Raw genomic sequence first — 19,597 nt, forward strand, 5'->3', positions numbered from 1 at the left:
TAAGATCAAAAGAAGGTTTTGTTTGCTGTGAAAGTGTTTTAGTCTTATTGCTCTTGAGTTGTGAAAAGTTACAGAATGAATTGCATACATTATTTATTTATACTAACTTTCTAAACCGCCTAGCCGAGAATCTCGGGAGAGATTTTAGGAATATTTCCTTATCGCTTCACGCGGCCACCGCCTCAAGGCATCGCCTAGGGTTTTTATGGGCTTTCTTCCTTCAGGACCTCGGTTCGGCCCATCTCGAAAGGTAACGGCTTGGCCCACTCTCCTTCCTACACGGCTCGGCCCACCTTCACTTGTGTACGGCTTGGCCCATCTTTTCTCATACGCGGCTCGCCCATTTCCTCCTAACGGCTCGGCCCACTTGAGTTTGGCCTACTCCTCTCATGCGCGGCTCGGCCCATACTTAATGGATCGCTGGTTCTCTTTGCAATATCGGTTCTCCGATATTTCTGAGTTGGTTTAAACCGATTGGGGTGAAACCGACCCCAACATTTTGTATATACAACAATCTTATAGTATGTATATGTCTCTTAAACCTCCAAGATTCGGGAGAGGTGGAGCACATTTTAGACACAAGACGGAGATATAACTTATAACAATACTTAATAGAGTAGTGTTCTATTAATTTCTTTTTATAAGTATTTATATAACTTAAAACTTGTGTGTTGGATCTTATTACATGATTTATTTTAGTATTTGTATGATTTATTTCTTTGTATAATTATTTATATAACTTAAAACTTGTGTGTTGGATCTTATTATACAATATTTTAGTCTCAATTATTGGAAATAAAAATCTGATATTTATGTTACAAGAATTTCAATAATCAAATTATAATAAGATTTATATGATGATTGTGTCCGCGCGATGCAGGCAGATACCTAGTATGAACAAAATGGTAACATTCCTCTTTTATATGTTTTTTGGGCAAACCAATTTTTAAAAATATTTAATTATAATACTATTATTTATTGACCATCTCTAATTAGGCCTGGAATTTGTTATAGAGTGTCTGTTAAAAATACATAGTGACATATATGGTAAAATACAAAAGTGTTATATTATTACAAATTGACTGTGAAGTTAAAGATCTGATTTGCATTTTCCGAGGTCAAACTTTTTTTCACCCATAATTCACCGCTTTCATCAGCAGAAATTATAGAAGAAAAAAAAAACATGTGAAACATTTATCTTCTAAAAACCCCATTTTCAAAAGTTTTTTTTTTTTTGATCAAACATCAACTTTTCATTTCTTTCACAATTGGTTCATTACATGAAAGTCAGCCTCAACATCGGGTCTAAACCATTTTGGCACAATCGCAAAAAAATTTGGGAACATAGTTCTGAAAAGAAAAAGACTCCCTTGCTATTCGATCAGCCACCATATTGTCTTTTCTTGGATAGTGTTTCACCTCTGCATTATCAATCCAATGTAGCATATTTTGTGTGTCTTGAAGAACTGCATCTAAGATAGGCCAGCTACTCCTACCCGATAGCGCTTCAACTAGCTCTTTTGAGTCTGATTCGAAAATGATATTCCCATAGTTGAAAGCCGCAATGGTTGAAGCTGCCCATCTTAGAGCTTCTGCTTCTGTCTCAATAGCTGATCTGAGACGTGGGATTGCTTTAGCTTCTAACCAGACTACATCACGAACATGGTTTCTAAGAACTCATCCTAAGCCACTCTTATTCCCATCCTTTGGCCAGGCACCATCAGTGTTACATTTATATCAGTTTTCAGGCGGAGTGATCCATTTGGCATTCACTCTGCTGATGTTGGCTGTTACACAACTCTGATCTTCTACCTATTTGCTTTCCACCCATTCATCAGCATCCATAATGGCTTTTCTCACACTTTGGTGTGCTTCATAATCAATCCCTTGAAACATGTAAGCATTTCGGCTCTTCCAAAATCTCCACATTATCCAGGGAGTAAGTATCTCAGACTCTGCTTCTCTTGGGTGATTTTGGTCGATTGTTAACACTCTATATATTAGTATAAAGAGAGTCGGCCATCACACCATTGAGTGGAGCTGGAACCGGTGAAAATGCCCAAACGAGCTTTGCATAAGTGCATTCAAAGAGGATATGATTTACTGTTTCGTTTCCGGCCTGGCAGCATGCGCAAATTGGATCTCTCATGAGATGTCTTCTGTTCATGTTATCCGCACCAGCTAAGCAATTACTAAGACATCTCCACAGAAAGTGTTTTACCTTCGGACTTGCATCAACCTTCAATTTTAATTGGTACAGAGCATCTAGACTCAGTTGAACAAGTCCTTGTCGTGCATGCACATCATTTAGGATGTTCATTATAACCCAATACCCTAACTTAACAGTGTATGTCCCATTCTTAGTGAAATCCCAGCACCATCTATCCTTGCAATGCGTACTATTTGGTCTAATCTCCTCAACAAGTTTCACATCTTCCTCTGTAAAACACATTGCAAGAAGCTCATGATTCCAGTCTCTACCACCTCTCACCATCAAGTCATTCACAGTATTGAGTTCTGAAATTCTATGGGTGAGAAGTGGACTTACATTCTTTGCAGTAGGGAGAGGTCTTGTAGTTTTATATTCAGCCACGCATCTTGACAGATTCTGGTACTGATGCCATTACCAATTACAGCTCTGGCTCCAGCTCTCAAAAGTTGCTGGGTGGCATGAATGCTCTTCCAAGCGTATGATGGTCTAGACCCTAAGGGAGCTGATAATGGGTCTGAGTTTTGGTAGTATCTTGCTTTGAAAATCCTTGTCACCAGTGTATCCTTCTGTGTTAGTAGACGCCAGAGCTGTTTCTCAAGGAGAGGTAAATTAAAAGCTTCAATATCTTTGAATCCTAATCCACCCTCTTTTTTTGGTTTGCTTAAATATTTCCATGATTTCCAATGCATGCCTCTGGAGTTTTCTTTGTTCTTCCACCAAAAGTTCGCTATAACTGATGTGATTTATTGGCAAGTGATCTTTGGAAGGAAGAAGCACACCTTAATGTAGTTTGGGAGAGACATAGCCACTAATTTAAGCATCTCTTCCTTTCCACCATAGGACAAAAACTTTGAATGCCATCCTGTGACTTTTTGGTGGATTCTCTCTTTTAAATATCCAAGGATTGAGACTTTTGATCCACCAAAAGACTCAGGCAACCCGAGGTATAAACCATCACCCCTTTCCTGTGTGTATCCCGAACTTGCTTTGAATTTCTTCTCTTCTATTTCCAGGGATTTTCTTTCTAAAGTACACACTTGATTTTGCATAGTTAATGCTTTGTCCAGAGGCCAAGTTGTACTGCTCCAGGATTCAAACTATCTAATTTAGTTCCTCATCAGTCTCCTTACAGTAGAAAATGTTATCGTCAGCGAACAGGAGATGTGATACCAGAGGAGCTGATCTTGCAACTTTCAATCCAGTAATTTGCTTCTTTGCTTCCGCCTGTTTTAGCATCCTAACCAGCATTTCGGTGCAAATAAAAAACAGATATGATGACAGTGAGTCACCCTGCCTGAGGCCCCTTGTCGGGGTTATTTCACCATGAGGATGCCCATTGATCAGAATGTGATAGGAGACTGAGGTGACACAGCATATCACCAGACTGATCCAATGATCTGTGAAGCCTAAAACTCTGAGTGCTTCCTCCAAAAAACTCCACTCAGCTCGATCATAGGCTTTAGAATGTCGGTCTTAATTGCAACAAATTCTTCAGAACACTTGTTGTTAGAACTCTGAGCATGTAAGAGTTCGTATGCGATTAAGATGTTATCCGATATTAGTCTTCCTTCCACAAAAGCAGCCTGAGTGTCTGAAATCATGAACGGTAACAGCTTCTTGAGTCGATGAGCCATCACATTAGAAATGATTTTATAAGCAACATTGCAGAGGCTAATCATTCTGAACTCTGTAAAATTTTTGGCCTTAAGTTTCTTCGGGATCAGACAAATATTTGTTCTGCTCATCTCCTTTGCCATGGTTGCTGTCCAAAAAAAACTCCTGAACCATTCCTCCAATCTGCTCACTGATCACATCCCATAATTGTTGGAAGAAATATCCATTTATTCCATCTGACCCTAGGCATTTTCTTGGATTCAACGGAAAAACTGCTCTTTTTACTTCCACGGGAGTAATCGGCCTTAGCAAAGTCTTATTCTGTTCCATGGATACTCTCGGGAGGTTTGGGTCCGGATCCTTCATTTTCTCTAGCCTAAATCCAATGTCCAAGGAGGAGAAAGGTTTTTTAAAGTATGTCTCAGCTAATTTCTCCAGATCCTCCTCCGCGAACCACTCTTTATCAGCCTCATCAAAAAGCTGTGAATCCTGTTCTGAGCTCTTCGCTTTTTATTAGCTGCATGATAGAACTTAATGTTCCAGTCACCTCCTCTGAGCCACTGAACTCTACTCTTAAGCTTCCTGAAAGTCTCCTCATTGCGGCAGTCCTGCCTAAGAAAGTTCTTTTGTTTATGGAGTTTATTGAGATCAAAATGATCTTTTCGGGTGAGCTGATCAATTTGGTGGTGGAGTTCCTGAATCCATATGTCGGAATTCGGCTTATGCTCTTTTTTCCATCGTGATATTGCTTTCTTGCTCTTAACAATATTCTCCACAACACTAGATAGATTCCTTATTTCCTGATTAATCCAACACTCTTTAGTTGCCTCCATGGAAAGATCTTCCTTAATCCACCAATGGTCATACTTAAATCCTGCCACACGTTTCCAATGGTTCCCCAAGAGGCTTGTAATGATTGGACTGTGGTCTGAAATTTATCTTGGGAAGGTACACGACATGAACAAATGAGAATAACTCACATCATTCTTGATTTGCCACCATCCTGTCAAGCCTGCATTAGGCCAGCTAATTTTTTAAAAATATAACAAAAATATTTTAAAAAAAGTAGAAACTATTTAAAAAGTAATGAAATGTCGTTTCAAAATGAAAAAAAAAAAATTTAAATTTAAGAAAAAAAACTCTAACAAAATTTTTTTTTTTAAAAAAGAAAATATATATATCTAACTAATGGAATGACGGTATTTGTAATATTTAAAACACATAAAAACAGTGATCAAAATCGAATAAGCTCATATGATACTTCAAAAAATTACGTCTAAAATACATAAAACAATGATCAAAAGATCTCAAAACTATTTAAACTAATTTATTTAGATACTACTACGTTTTTATTTACTCTCTTCTATTCTATATTGTTTTTTATAATCATGTTTTTCAACATTAAAATGCAAAGAAATCTAAAAAATAAATATACTCAAAAATAAAAAACAAATAAATCCAAACTACTCTTAAATTTTCAAACAATCAAATATAAATTATATCAGTCCGCGCAAGGCACATGAAAGTTAATTAGTGCTTAGATTAATTGATACAGTCATCAAAAAGTAAGATTTTAATTCAATTATATGATTACAAGTATAAATTGGACAAATTTACTATTGGAATATGAATATGCATAATACTGTAATTTTTAAATTTTCTTTAATTTTAGGGAAGGACTATCAAACTGATGGAAGTTGGCACATCTCCACGTTATTTTTGCATATGTTTTTTCAAAGAGAACATGATTAATAATTTTATCTGAAAATTTCAACACTGTTGATAAATTGGATCGTTATGAACACCTCTTATTAATAGTCTCTTTAGAGTGGGAAGTGCACCTGAAAATTGTGTTCCATTAGAAATATTGTTGAATCTTTAGAATGATATCTTAAATCCAAATTTGCATTTTCAGCTCACTAGAACCATTAAGTGGCTCAATTACTTCTTCATTGTAGCAAACCAGTATCCTGATTTTAAGGCATGTCTTAATAATTGAATTTGCTTAGTTAAGGTTTCATCCTCTTCAATTAATAAAGAAGCCGACGGTGTGATTAATAATATTGCAGAACTGAAAAATGACGAAACTAATCATATGGAAAAAAATAATTTAGTTCAAACTCAATTTTTTGTATAATGACTTTTTCTTTGTACTTTTGCTGTATTTTTATGCTTATTTTTTATTCCATGAATTTTTATTGATAGATAAAATACTTGTAAAATCAAATTCTTAAAATATTTACGAAATCACGTTTAAGAACGCAATTCCACCAATTCTACAATTATGTGTAAGCCTTTAAAGAACACATGCTAGAATTTGTGTTGTTCCTTTCACGTCATTTAGTTATATGAGAGGTGTAATTTAAGTATACACCGTTCGCAACCGCCATACGCATCAGAACCTATAGTTTTAGATCGACTTGGCACGAGCAAATAGATGAATAAAAAGTTTCTAGAAAGAAACAAAAAAGAATATGCAAAAACAATTGACTCCACAAAATTAAATTGTTTACTTACACTGAATAAATTTTTAAATTTTAAATAAGTCAAACTCTTAAGTTAAAAAGATTATTTATTTATTTTAATATTCAAGGAATATATAACTGTTATTAGATCCATAAATTATCACACATTTACTATTCTCCAAAGATTAAATAATAAACAAATGCATAAATTACATAACCGAGTGTAGCTCGGAATATACCCTATCAAAACTCAACTTTTCTTCATCTCCGTTCATCCTATTGCTTTTGTCCATCCTTCCAAAGATTACAAAACATAAAATTTAAGTTTACTGTCTTAAAAACATAATATTGTTAGATAATAATTATCTATCTAAATATTTTATTAATTACTTATAAGAGAAGTTATTTTCACCGACATGTCAAAGTCGGTAACTTCATTTGCTGCTCCCTATATATATGTGTTATTTCCTTTGTAATATGATGTCGACGAAGTTAATGAAATACTTCTTTATTTGATATCATTTCCACTAAACTCTCTTGCATATTATATAATATATTTATCACGTTATCAGCACGAACATCTTTTAATCCGTTCTTATATCTAAAGAAGTAAGATTTAAATTTATGTTTATTTTAAGTTTACGTATTATTTTCGGGATGATAGGCTCTGCCTTCCCCGAACCGTTAATTAAATTTATATTAAAGTTTACGGGATGATAGATTCTGCCTTCCCCGAACCAATCGTTGAGATAGGCTATGCCTTCACGATCATATGATCATATGGTAGACTATGTCTCCTCAGATCATATATATGGAGTAGAAGGTTAAACATCCTCCTTGATATTATGTTTATGGAGTAGAAGGCTCAGCCTCCTCAAAATTATATGGTAGGCTCTGCCTCCTCAAAGAAAAAATATGGTAGGCTCTGTCTCCTCAAATTATATGGACTCTGCCTCCAGTATTATTTTAAATTTTATGCTTTATTATGTGTAAAAATTAAATTTTTATCATGTTTTTCTCGTTAAGCAAATTTTAATATCGAACGTTTGCTAAATTGATAAAATTATATACAGTTATAATGTCGAATTTGGCGAAGCTCGAAATCCCTGCCCTTGATGTATCTGGGAAAAATTATATATCATGGGCAGTAGGTGCAAAAATGCATCTAAGAGGAAACGGGCTTTTTGATACCATCAATAAGTCGGAAACGACATCGGATGAGTTAAAGGCGAAAGCCATGATAGTTTTGCTCCACCACATCGATAATAGTTTAAAAGAAGAAATCATCACGAAAGAAGATCCTGGAGATCTTTGGCAATCTCTCAAAGATAGGTTTGATCACCAGAAATATGTGATCTTACCAAAAGCCAAACATGAGTGGTTGAACCTCCGGTTTCAGGATTACAAAAGTGTTGGTGAATATAATTCCGCTATGTTCGGAATTACTTCTAGGATGATGTTATGTGGACAGGAGGTAAGTGATTTCGACATGATCGAAAAAACTCTCCAAACATTTCATCCTGGAAATGTAATCCTGCAACAACAATACCGGGCAAAAGGTTACACCACTTACTCGGAGTTGATGCAAGTCCTCCTTGTAGCTGAACAAAATAATCAGCTCGTGATGTTGAACTATCAAACTCGTCCAACTGGATCATCGCCATTCCCAGAAGCGAATGTTGCGTCATCCAGTCAAAATAATAGAACCGAACGCGGACACGGGCGCGGTCGAAACCGTTACCGCGGTCGCGGACGAGGTCGTGGACGAGGAAGACAAAATGATGTTGGTCGGGAAGCAAGAAAGCAAAAGGAAACTGCTTGTTACAGATGCGGCATGAAAAATCATTGGGCAAAAACATGTCGTACACCAAGACATTTAGCCGATCTGTATCGAGCATCACAAGATGCCAAAGAAAAGGATAAAGGAAAGAATTTTGAAACCAATTTCATCTCTGATGAAGCTGGAACTTCCTTTGATGGTATAAGTGATTATACTCATCTTGATATCGCTGATTTTCTAGTTGATCCAGAAGAATCAATGGAAACAAAGCGATTAAGATCGATGTAATGTAAAGTCTTCTCGAAGAAGACAAGAAAAACCCTATGTAATTTTAAATAAGAATGTAATATGTTTTTGTTAACAAGACAAGGTTTTTCTTAATATAAATAACTTTTAAAATCATGTTTTGATTTATTAATGCATTTTCTTGCATATTTTGATTCAGATTATGTCATCATTTGAGATTCAGGATGGAGATACATGTATAGCCGACAGTGCTACGACACATACTATACTTAAAGATAAAAAGTATTTCTCCTGTCTCAAAATAAAGGATTCTGCCGGAAGCGTGGGTACCATATCTGGTAATGCAAATATTATAATTGGATCCGGAAGAGCTAATTTTTCATTGTCAAGGGGGACAAATTTTGAAATAAATGATGCATTATATTCCCCCGAATCCAGTAGAAACTTGCTAAGTTTTAAAGATATCCGAGGAAATGGATATCATATAGCAAGTACAAATAAGAATGGCATTGAATATCTTTGTATTATATCTGAGAGGAAACACGTATTGGAAGAATTACCAATGATGTCCTCTGGGTTATATTGCATAAAAATATATATGACTGAATTTTATGTTACAGTAAACCCAGGGTTTACTAGTACATTTATAGTATGGCATGAAAGATTTTGCCATCCTGGATCAGTCATGATGAGAAGGATTGTGCAAAATTCGAATGGCCACCCATTGAAAAACCAAAAGATTTTTCAATCGGGAGAGTTTTCATGTCAGACATGTTCTCAAGGAAAACTCATAACTAGGCCCTCGCCAGCCAAAGTTAGGAATGAATCTCCTGTATTCTTAGAGAGAATACATGGTGATATATGTGGGCCGATTCACCCACCGTGCGGGCCATTTAGATATTTTATGGTATTAATTGACGCATCTAGTAGATGGTCACATGTGTGTCTATTGACCACAAGAAATATGGCTTTCGCAAAATTCATTGCCCAAATAATCAGGTTGAAAGCGCAATTCCATGATTATGCCATAAAGAAAGTCAGGCTTGACAACGCTGGTGAATTCACTTCAGCAGCCTTTAATGACTATTGTATGTCATTAGGAATCGATGTTGAACATCCGGTTCCACATGTTCATACACAAAATGGCATGGCTGAGTCTTTAATAAAACGGTTGCAATTGATAGCAAGACCGTTAATATTGAGAACAAAACTCCCAATTACTGTATGGGGACATGCTATATTGCATGCTGGCGCATTGGTCCAGATGAGGCCAAGTGCATATAATGAATATTCCCCAATACAGTTAACATCTGGCAGGGAGCCAAATGTATCCCATCTCCGTATATTTGGATGTGCGGTCTATGTCCCAATAGCCCGCCGCAAAGAACAAAAATGGGGCCACAAAGGAGATTGGGAATATATATTGGTTATACGTCACCAAGTATAATTAGATATCTTGAACCGGTAACTGGAGATATGTTTACGGCACGTTTTGCCGATTGCCACTTTGATGAAAATGAATTCCCAGCGTTGGGGGGAGGATCAAGAGAATCACCAAAGGATATCACATGGTGTACACAAACCTTAGCTTATCTCGATCCCCCTACCCATCAACGCGAAATGGAAGTTCAGAAAATCATACATTTGCAAAGGTTGGCAAACCAGTTACCTGATGCGTTCACAGATACGAGATGAGTGACAAAATCATATATCCCCGCTGCTAATGCTCCATCAAAACATAAATGTACCGGAACCAGTTATTGATGGGAATAAAGCAAATGAACCGCGGGTTCAGTTAAAGCGCGGACGACCGATGGGCTCGAAGGATAAAAATCCTCGAAAGAAAAAGAAATTGGGAGACAAGGTTACAAAAGAACCAAATAAAGAAAAATGTCTTGAAGACATTGGTGAAGAGGTTCCAAAAGAACCAATTAAAGAAGTTCGTCTCGAAAACGAACATGATACTGAAAAGTATGAGATTTCTATTAACTTCGCCCAAAGTGGGACATTATGGGCCAGAAGCGAGATAAATGATACAAATGGAATATTCTCATTTTTGGTATCTAAAGAAATTGAAAATGAAAATGATGATCCAGACCCAAGGTCCGTGTCAGAATGTCAGAAAAGGTCCGACTGGAAGAAATGGCAGATTGCCATGAGAAATGAATTAATCTCCCTGAATAAAAGAAATGTCTTTGGACCTATAGTCATTACACCAGAAGATGTAATGCCAGTCGGGTGCAAATGGGTCTTTGTGAGAAAAAGAAATGAGAAAAACGAGGTCACAAGATATAAAGCCCGACTTGTGGCACAAGGTTTTTTTCAAAGACCGGGAATTGATTATGAAGATACATATTCCCCCGTCATGGTTGCAATCACATTCAGGTACTTAATGAGCCTAACGACAGCTAAAAATCTAGAAATGTACCTTATGGATGTTGTAACTGCATATCTATATGGATCACTTGATAGTGATATATATATATATATATATATATATATATATGAAAATTCCAGAGGGAGTAAAGATCTCAGAAGGATCAAAGATGCCTGAAGCATCTAAAGACATATGTTCGGTCAAATTACAGCGATCACTTTACGGATTAAAACAGTCTGGACGCATGTGGTATAATCGCTTAAGTGAATATTTGTTGAGTAAAGGATACATCAACAATGTGATATGCCCTTGCGTATTTATTAAGAAATCCTCGTCCGGATTTGTGATCATTGCTGTATATGTTGATGACCTGAACATAATCAGAACTCAAAAGGAGATTGATGATGCAATAACTCACATGAAAGAAGAGTTCGAAATGAAAGATCTTGGAAAGACAAAATTTTGTCTAGGGCTCCAGATTGAGCATTTCCAAGACAAAATATTTGTGCATCAATCGAATTACACCAAAAGGGTGTTAAAACGCTTTAAAATGGATAAAACAACTCCTTTGAGTACTCCAATGGTCAATAGATCACTTGATATTAACAAGGATCCATTTTGATCTTGTGAAGATAGCGAAAATGTATTAGGTCCTGAAGTACCTTATATGAGCGCTATCGGTGGGCTTATGTATCTTGCAAATTGTACTCGACCAGATATAGCCTTTGCCACTAATCTACTTGCAAGATACAGCTCATCTCCTACGCGCAGACATTGGAATGGGATAAAACATATTTTTCGTTATCTCCAAGGTACGATTGATCTGGGTTTATTTTATCATAGAAACTCCGAAGTTGGTCTAGTTGGTTTTGCAAATGCAGGATATTTATCAGATCCGCATAAAGCACGATCGCAAACTGGATATGTTTTCACAATTGGTGGAACAGTGATCTCATGGCGTTCTCAAAAACAGACTTTGGTCGCCACTTCTTCAAATTATGCAGAAATCATTGCTCTTCATGAAGCATGTAGAGAATGCATATGGCTCCGATCTATGACTCAACGTATACAAGGTGCAAGTGGAATAGTTATGGATACGGAACCAACAAAAGTGTTCGAAGACAATGCTGCATGTGTTGCTCAACTGAAAGAAGGTTTTATCAAGAGCGACAGAACAAAACATATTCCTCCAAAGTTTTTCTCTTACACTCAAGAACTCGAGAAGAATCAGAAAGTGGATATTCAATATGTTCGCTCAAATGACAATGCAGCAGATATTTTTACAAAGGCGCTTTCCACTACATCATTCAGAAAACATGTCCATAATATTGGAATGCGTCGACTGCAAAATCTATGAAGAAAAATTATATCCATCATTTCTAAAGAGATTATGTTACTGTACTCTTTTTCCTTTATCATGATTTTTTCACCCAATGGATTTTTCCATGATAAAGTTTTTAATGAAGCAGTACATATGGATAATTAAGAGGAAGTGTTAGATAATAATTATCTATCTAAATATTTTATTAATTACTTATAAGAGAAGTTATTTTCACCGTCATGTCAAAATCGGTAACTTTATTTACTGCTCCCTATATATATGTGTTATTTACTTTGTAATATGATGTCGACGAAATTAATGAAATACTTCTTTATTTGATATCATTTCCACTAAACTCTCTGCATATTATATAATATATTTATCAAATACTATAATTTGTGTATGAATCGGACATATTTTAAATTTAAGATAGGAGTTAAATAAAAATCTATTGAATAACAGGAAATTATGTTTAAAGATTTAAATTGTATTAAAAACTAAAATCTGATATTAAATAACTAGTTAACACTCATGAAGGTTTTTCAATTTACGTTTTCATCGTAAGCTAATTTAAGTTTCAAATAAATTTTGGGGTCAAATTGTAAATCACCTACTTTATTTTTATTTCTTACAAAAACATCACATATATAATTCTAAACAGAGAAGAATCGATCCTTCCTTGCCTACAAGCAAAACCCAAGAGACACGGAGAGATGAGAGGTACCTCGACGACTGATCTTTCATGGTGGCATCTTCTTCTCTACGCTTCGCTTTGTCTTCATTTCGTCTTAGGTTCGTCTTCATCAGATCTGCGATTTCAATTTCAAAAACCTGAGTTTTCTTTTCCCTCATATCTGTTTGGTAGACTCATTAAATTCACTGAAATTTTGTAATATTTGTTCAGAATCAGCGAGATTTATGTCGAAATTTAGCTTGGATTTTCCGCAAAAAGATTTGTTTGAATTTCTCTTCTTAGGTTTTCAGAGATTACAAGGTCGAAAAAGTGAAGATTCTTTTCGTTCTTATCTAGATTCTCTGTCGCGTAGCTGTAAATTAACAATTTAGACAAGTAAGTTCAAGTTTAACATGTTTGTGTTTTATTGATTCCATTGACAGGTTTTGTTGATAGCTTGTCTTTTTGTGTCACCTTTTGATCTCTGTTGATATGGTTTTAAAGCCAAATGATACTTCTAACAATTTGGTACACTGATTATTAGAAATTTCAAAATTTTATGTTAATTTCTTTTGTAGTTTCCATCATGATACTTGTATAAAGCACTAGTAACGCTTCATGTGTATGACTGTTCTTTCGATTCCTGGAGTTTGAAGCTGTACATAAGCCTTTGTTTACGTTTTACCGAGTCAAATTATGACCGCCATTTTCTAAAGAAGACTATGCTATTGCTAGTACTTATCCTGCAAATTCCGAAAAATCTTGTAGCAAATTGATAATCTTCTCTATTTGATAAGGGGTGTATTTGCTTACGATTAGTAACATATTCTGTAGTCTTTGAGGATATATCCCGTAGCTTCAGATTGATGAGAACTCTACAACAAACTTTACGAATAAAAGACTTGTGTGCTTAAATGCTACTAAGTCTCTTAAATCATTAGCACCTTCATGTTATTGTATTGGTATGATATTCTTTCAGGTGTATCCGATGATTCCAATAGTTCAAGTACTGGAACAAAGGCTGAATCTCATACTTCTTCCAGTAAAACAAATGTTATCCTTATAATAGTTGGGTTTGGTGCTGTAGCGGGATTATCGTTTTTCCTATATAAACTGTGGCAAAAGAAGAAAAGAGACGAGCAGTATGCTCGGCTTTTGAAACTGTTTGAGGAGGATGATGAGCTCGAGGTTGAATTAGGGCTCCGTGATTAATAAAAAAGCAAATCTTTAACAATGTCTGAGGTATATTTTTGTTCTTGCTCTTGCTTAGTAGTTTAAATCATTGCGCGGTTAGTAATATAAGCAGTATTGTTTAGATTTCTATAAAACGCACCAGGATTTGTTAGCTAAAAGGTGGGCTTTTTAAGAAACATAGATTACATTTGACTTGATATATAAGCATTAAGTGTCTACTACAACAATGATAATGAATTATAATTGTATGGCATTTGACAGGTGTGTATCAGATCATACCATGGGTTTATACATAAAAGCATTGGAAATATTGGAGTATATATATACTTAAAACGATGTAATTTTGACTCAATCATTATAATTCTCGGTTGGAAGCTCTCGAGAAATTGTTCGTCTTTAGCGTTAGGTCAATTTTTGTAAAACAGTTATATTCATAAACTTCTTCTATGTTCTTTTATTTGTTTGCTTGTGAAATTTAGATATGTATTTGTTCCTGAACCTCATTGATTGGTTAAATTTGATGTCTTTGGGCTTCGTCATCGTTGAACTATTTTTTAGTTGGAAAATGATAATGCTAGGCAAATGTTCGATTCTTCTACACTAGTTTTAGTATATAGCTTCCTCAAATTACATTTCCAAACAATTTATTCTTTGACAAACATCACGAACTATTCAAATTCTTATAATTGCAATATATCAAATTAATATTGTGACCACGATAAAGCTAAATTCGCCCTGATTGTGGGTAAAACCCTTATACTTCAAAACTAAACCCACCCAACTTTTTTTTTTTTTCATCTACCCATCTATTACATCATATATGGCTAGGCAGGGAGTAATTCCGAGAATCCTCTCTATCCAGCTGGGTATGATCTATATGGGTGAAAACCCACCCAACTTAGAATATCGAAAATCAGTTTGGAATAATTAGAGAATAATGGTTTGTCGAGAACCGAGAGGGTAAAAAAAAGTGCCTGTATACTTATTAAGCCGAAAATTTCATTGAGGACTGTTTTTATCCAACAAAGAAGAAAGCTGGTGCTTTTACGTGGCTGCATTAAGGCCTCTTAACAAGTCTCTCACCATTCACAAGGGAAAGAACAATGAGCCCGCCAAATCCACACACAGAGAGAGACACATAGCTTCTCTCTCTTCTCCTATGGCCACCAATTTCTGCGCTTGGACACTTCAGTCTCCGTTTCTCTACAACTTTAGACGCCCAACGATCAGATCTTCCTTCATACGCTCTTCTTCATCAACCTCTTCCAATGGCAATCTCCCCGTCAAGAAACCCTTCTCTGGTTCTCTCTCTATCTCTCTCTCTTTTCGTTATTTGCTTCACAATTCAATAAAGAAAGGGACTTGATATTGTCACCATCAGTCTAGTAGGGATCCTCAGAAATTGATTCTAAAAGAAACACAAAACTCGAGCTTTGGTTGAATCATGACAATCTGTAATTGGAACAAGAAATCTAGAAATGCGTGTAAGAATCTGTTAAATACTGTCAACAGATTGCTCTTTTGCTTGAAATGTGAGTAGAAAGCAAGCTGAACTACTTGTCTGAATTAAACAGTTAGCAAATTAATATGTCCTTAGTTATTCTGCCTTGAGGTCAACTAAAAACGTAATATTGACCATTTTACTGTATTGGTTGTGTGTTTTAGGCGAACCTGAAGCAGATGTTGTGGTTATTGGAAGTGGCATAGGAGGATTATGTTGTGGTGCATTGTTAGCTAGATACAATCAGGATGTGCTCGTCCTCGAGAGTCATGACCTTCCCGGAGGCGCTGCTCATTCTTTTGAGATCAAAGGTTACAAATTTGACTCAGGTCCGTCTCTGTTTTCCGGGTTACAGTCGCGAGGCCCTCAAGCAAACCCACTTGCTCAAGTAATATGTTTCTCTTCTTTAACTATATTTTAGTTTTTGTGCTCTATCTTTTCCCGTCCGTGCTTAATCATCTTGCCTTGATCATCAGGTTATGTACACATAGTGTTCTTCTAGTGAACTGTTAGTATTCTATATGTGTGGTTTCACGGTTCTGGATTGGGATAAAATTCATCGGATTCTTGACTTTGGAGTTGGTTCTTATGCATTCTTGGTTGATTATTGTTTCAGGTTCTGGATGCTTTAGGGGAATCACTTCCATGTGCTAAATATGACTCTTGGATGGTCTACTTACCAGAAGGTGATTTCTTGTCACGCATAGGCCCTACCGATTTCTTTAAGGTAAAAGGTTATTAGCTTGTCTTGCTATGTTTCCGAGTTCTTGTTATAAATTGTAATGAAAACGACAATCATGTTTTTTATTGTATGGCATTCTTGAGCTATAATTGAAAGTTAACTATGATTCTTGTTTCACTTTGTAGTGGCTTCTATGATACTGTATCTCTGATCATCTTCAGCGTTGTTTTCTTCTTCAGGATCTAGAGAAATATGCTGGCCCTAATGCAGTGCAGGAGTGGGAAAAGCTTCTTGTGGGTGCCTGTATGTCAATATAAAATGACATCTACTCGTTCAGATCTCATCTGCTAATAATGACATGAATATGAAACCTGCAGGGAGCAATACTCCCTCTGTCTTCTGCTGCTATGGCTTTGCCACCATTGTCTATTCGCGGGGATCTTGGTGTTCTCTCCACGGCTGCTGCGAGGTAGTATATCAGAATAGAATTTACTTATAGCCATCTTCTTTTTCTAGGTGCTTGATTTTAATATGAGTGTTTGTTTCTTGTTAGATATGCTCCGTCCCTCTTGAAATCTTTCATCAAAATGGGTCCTAAAGGAGCGTTGGGAGCCACAAAGCTTCTCCGTCCTTTCTCGGAAATCGTTGATTCTTTGGACTTGAAAGACCCGTTTATACGAAACTGGATTGATCTTCTCGCATTCCTTCTCGCTGGGGTCAAATCTGATGGCATACTCTCAGCAGAGATGGTAATTGCTATCTTATGTCCATTACTACTTGTCAGTATCATCAACTAAAGGTTTCGCAATCCTAACTGTATCCTTGAATCCAAAACGTATCTTGCTTGGATCAACAATAGACAAAAGAAACAAGATTGTCAAATTTTGTTGCACATGTATATGGGTTAAAATGAAGTCGTTTTCGTTTGCTGTGCAGATCTACATGTTTGCAGAATGGTACAAGCCAGGTTGCACATTGGAGTATCCTCTTGATGGCAGCGGTGCCGTGGTTGAAGCGCTTGTCCGTGGCTTGGAGAAGTTTGGTGGACGTTTGTCTCTTAAAAGCCATGTCGAGAACATTGTCATCGAGAATGGTAGAGCCGTAGGAGTCAAGCTAAGGAATGGTCAAGTATGAACATTTTCATGAATTTATCATAAATATTTTCATATCTTTCTTTCAGATAATTACTCAAGATATGTAAATGTTAACAGTTTGTTCGAGCTAGAAAGGCTGTGGTCAGCAACGCATCGATGTGGGACACGTTAAAGCTCTTACCTCCTGGAGCTCTTGCAGATTCTTACATTACAGGTGTGAACAAGACTCCTCAATGTGAATCATTCATGCATCTTCACTTGGGATTCGACGCAAAGGTATGAAAGGAAAGAAGAAGTAAAATCTACTTTGTTATTTTCTTGGTTTTGATTTTTGTTTTTCTTAATGGAACAGGAACAGGGAATAGCAGATGACCTTGAGATTCATCATATTGTTGTGAACGACTGGGATCGTGGTGTGGATGCTGACCAGAATGTGGTTCTGATATCAGTCCCTAGCGTTCTTAGTCCGAACCTCGCACCACCCGGAAAACATGTTCTGCACGCTTACTTGCCTGGAACCGAACCTTTTGGTCTATGGGAAGGTCTTGATAGGAGAAGTGATGAGTACAAGAATCTCAAATCTCAACGGTCCGAGGTACCAATTCCTTATATTTTTTCTTAAACTTGTGAATTCAACTAGGAGTGGACATAGAAATCAATGCAAACCAAAATTCGTTAAACCAAAACCAAACCGAAGTTATGTTACAGGGAAGGGAAACAAGATTTTTATACCGACCAAACGGAACCGAAACTAAATTTAGTGTAGCTAAACTTAACAAAAATGGAAACCGAAATTCTTTAAACCAATACCAAACCAAATGTTATGTTCTAGGGAAAAGAACAATATTTATACCGACTAAACCGAGCCGAAACCAAATTTAGTGTAGCCAAACTTAAGAAAAATGCAAACCGAAATTTGATAAACCATTACCGAACCGAATGTTATGTTAAAGGGAAGGGAAACATTATTCTTATACCGACCAAACTGAACCGAAACCAAATTTAGTGTATCCTTAGCTAAAATGCAAACCGAAATTCGTTAAGCCAAAACGAAGCCGAAGGTTATGTGAAAGGGAAGGGAAGAAATATTTTTATACCGACCAAACGGAATCCAAACCAAATCAACTGTAGCCAAACTTAAGAAATGCAAACCAAAATTCGTTAAACCAATACCTAACCAATGTTTTGTTAAAGGAACGGAAACAACATTTTTATACCGATCAAACCGAACGGAAACAATATATCAACCTAATTTGTGTTGGTTGGTGATCAGGTAATGTGGAGAGCGGTGGAACGGGCGTTAGGGCCCGGGTTCAAGAGGGAGAAGTGCGAGGTGAGTTTGGTGGGAACGCCACTGACACATCAGAGGTTTCTAAGGAGGAATAGAGGAACATATGGGCCTGCGATAGAGGCCGGGAAAGGTACTTTTCCTGGGCATTCCACTCCCATTTCGCAGCTTTTGTGTTGCGGTGATTCGACCTTTCCCGGGATTGGTGTTCCTGCAGTGGCTGCTAGTGGTGCGATTGTTGCAAATTCGCTTGTTACAGTTTCTAAGCATTCAGAGCTTCTTGATGCTATAGGCTTGTAGAAATATGTGTTATGTTGTGTATGTTATGTTTCGTATGTTATGTTTCGTGTATTCACTTCTTTTTGTATATTATATAATCGCCTACTTCACTCTAGGCAGAAACTAAAAAAAAAAATTCCTGTTTATTTGACAATTTTTTTTGTCAGCATTTAAGATAAAAATTATGATTTATTGAGCTTAAAATATAACAAATTTTAACCATATAAATATTCACTAAAATTTTAAGAAGTCTGATAATTGGTGATTATGGTTTGAAAAAAAAGTCACAAACCTTCAGCTGATTTGCATTTATAGCTGAATTGATCGATAAATGTAAATATCTATTATAGTATTTGAGAAGTGAATTGAGCTGTGGTTTAACGCACAGATTTTTGTGTCGTTTTGATTAATGAAATCCTTATGTTCTGATTGGTTAACTGATGTTATGTTCTGATTGGTTAGTGTTAATTAATTATTATTATTTTTTCTGTTGTTTTGGTGGAAGGTGTTAAATTACAGTTATGTCATTAATGACAATACTATATTCTGATTGGTTAGTTGATTATTTTACAATTATAAAGAAAATCTGATTAAAAGGAAATATTTCATAATTAATACATAATAAAATATGGAATAGAGCTCATGACAGAAAATAAATGGCATCATACCATTTTTTTATCGACAATAAAATATATATTTTAACTGCTAATTGATTAACAAAAAAATAACACAAAATACAATGGTTAGTGACCTGAATTCTTATCTCATAAGTAGTAAGTTCGAACCTTAGACTAATTTAATTGTGTTTTTGTTTTTCTAAATTTCTCTCTTTCTAAATCAGTTTTTTTTAACCAATCATGGATCAGATCTA

General features: G+C 36.0%; 3 protein-coding genes across 3 annotated transcripts; all 3 read left to right on the forward strand.

The window, feature by feature from the left end:
* The first annotated feature begins 7,369 nt into the window (after positions 1-7,369).
* On the forward strand, positions 7,370-8,359 carry LOC112088373. The gene has a single exon (XM_024158641.1). It carries the CDS (start codon positions 7,370-7,372, stop codon positions 8,357-8,359), a length of 990 nt encoding a protein of 329 aa, XP_024014409.1.
* A 4,274-nt stretch (positions 8,360-12,633) lies between these two features.
* Positions 12,634-14,408, forward strand: LOC18010173. The gene is made up of 3 exons (XM_006392317.2): positions 12,634-12,807; positions 13,668-13,930; positions 14,144-14,408. Exons 1-2 carry the CDS (start codon positions 12,729-12,731, stop codon positions 13,898-13,900), a joined length of 312 nt encoding a protein of 103 aa, XP_006392379.1. The 5' UTR covers positions 12,634-12,728; the 3' UTR covers positions 13,901-13,930; positions 14,144-14,408.
* Positions 14,409-14,956: 548 nt separating this feature from the next.
* LOC18010063 (prolycopene isomerase, chloroplastic) lies at positions 14,957-18,878 on the forward strand. The gene is made up of 10 exons (XM_006392320.2): positions 14,957-15,183; positions 15,548-15,771; positions 16,000-16,110; positions 16,305-16,358; positions 16,443-16,534; positions 16,619-16,814; positions 17,002-17,193; positions 17,277-17,435; positions 17,512-17,754; positions 18,433-18,878. Exons 1-10 carry the CDS (start codon positions 15,042-15,044, stop codon positions 18,745-18,747), a joined length of 1,728 nt encoding a protein of 575 aa, XP_006392382.1. The 5' UTR covers positions 14,957-15,041; the 3' UTR covers positions 18,748-18,878.
* Positions 18,879-19,597: the final 719 nt, after the last annotated feature.

The sequence above is a fragment of the Eutrema salsugineum genome, unplaced genomic scaffold (assembly GCF_000478725.1).
Source record: "Eutrema salsugineum unplaced genomic scaffold, Eutsalg1_0 scaffold_8, whole genome shotgun sequence".
NCBI classification, from domain to species: domain Eukaryota; kingdom Viridiplantae; phylum Streptophyta; class Magnoliopsida; order Brassicales; family Brassicaceae; genus Eutrema; species Eutrema salsugineum.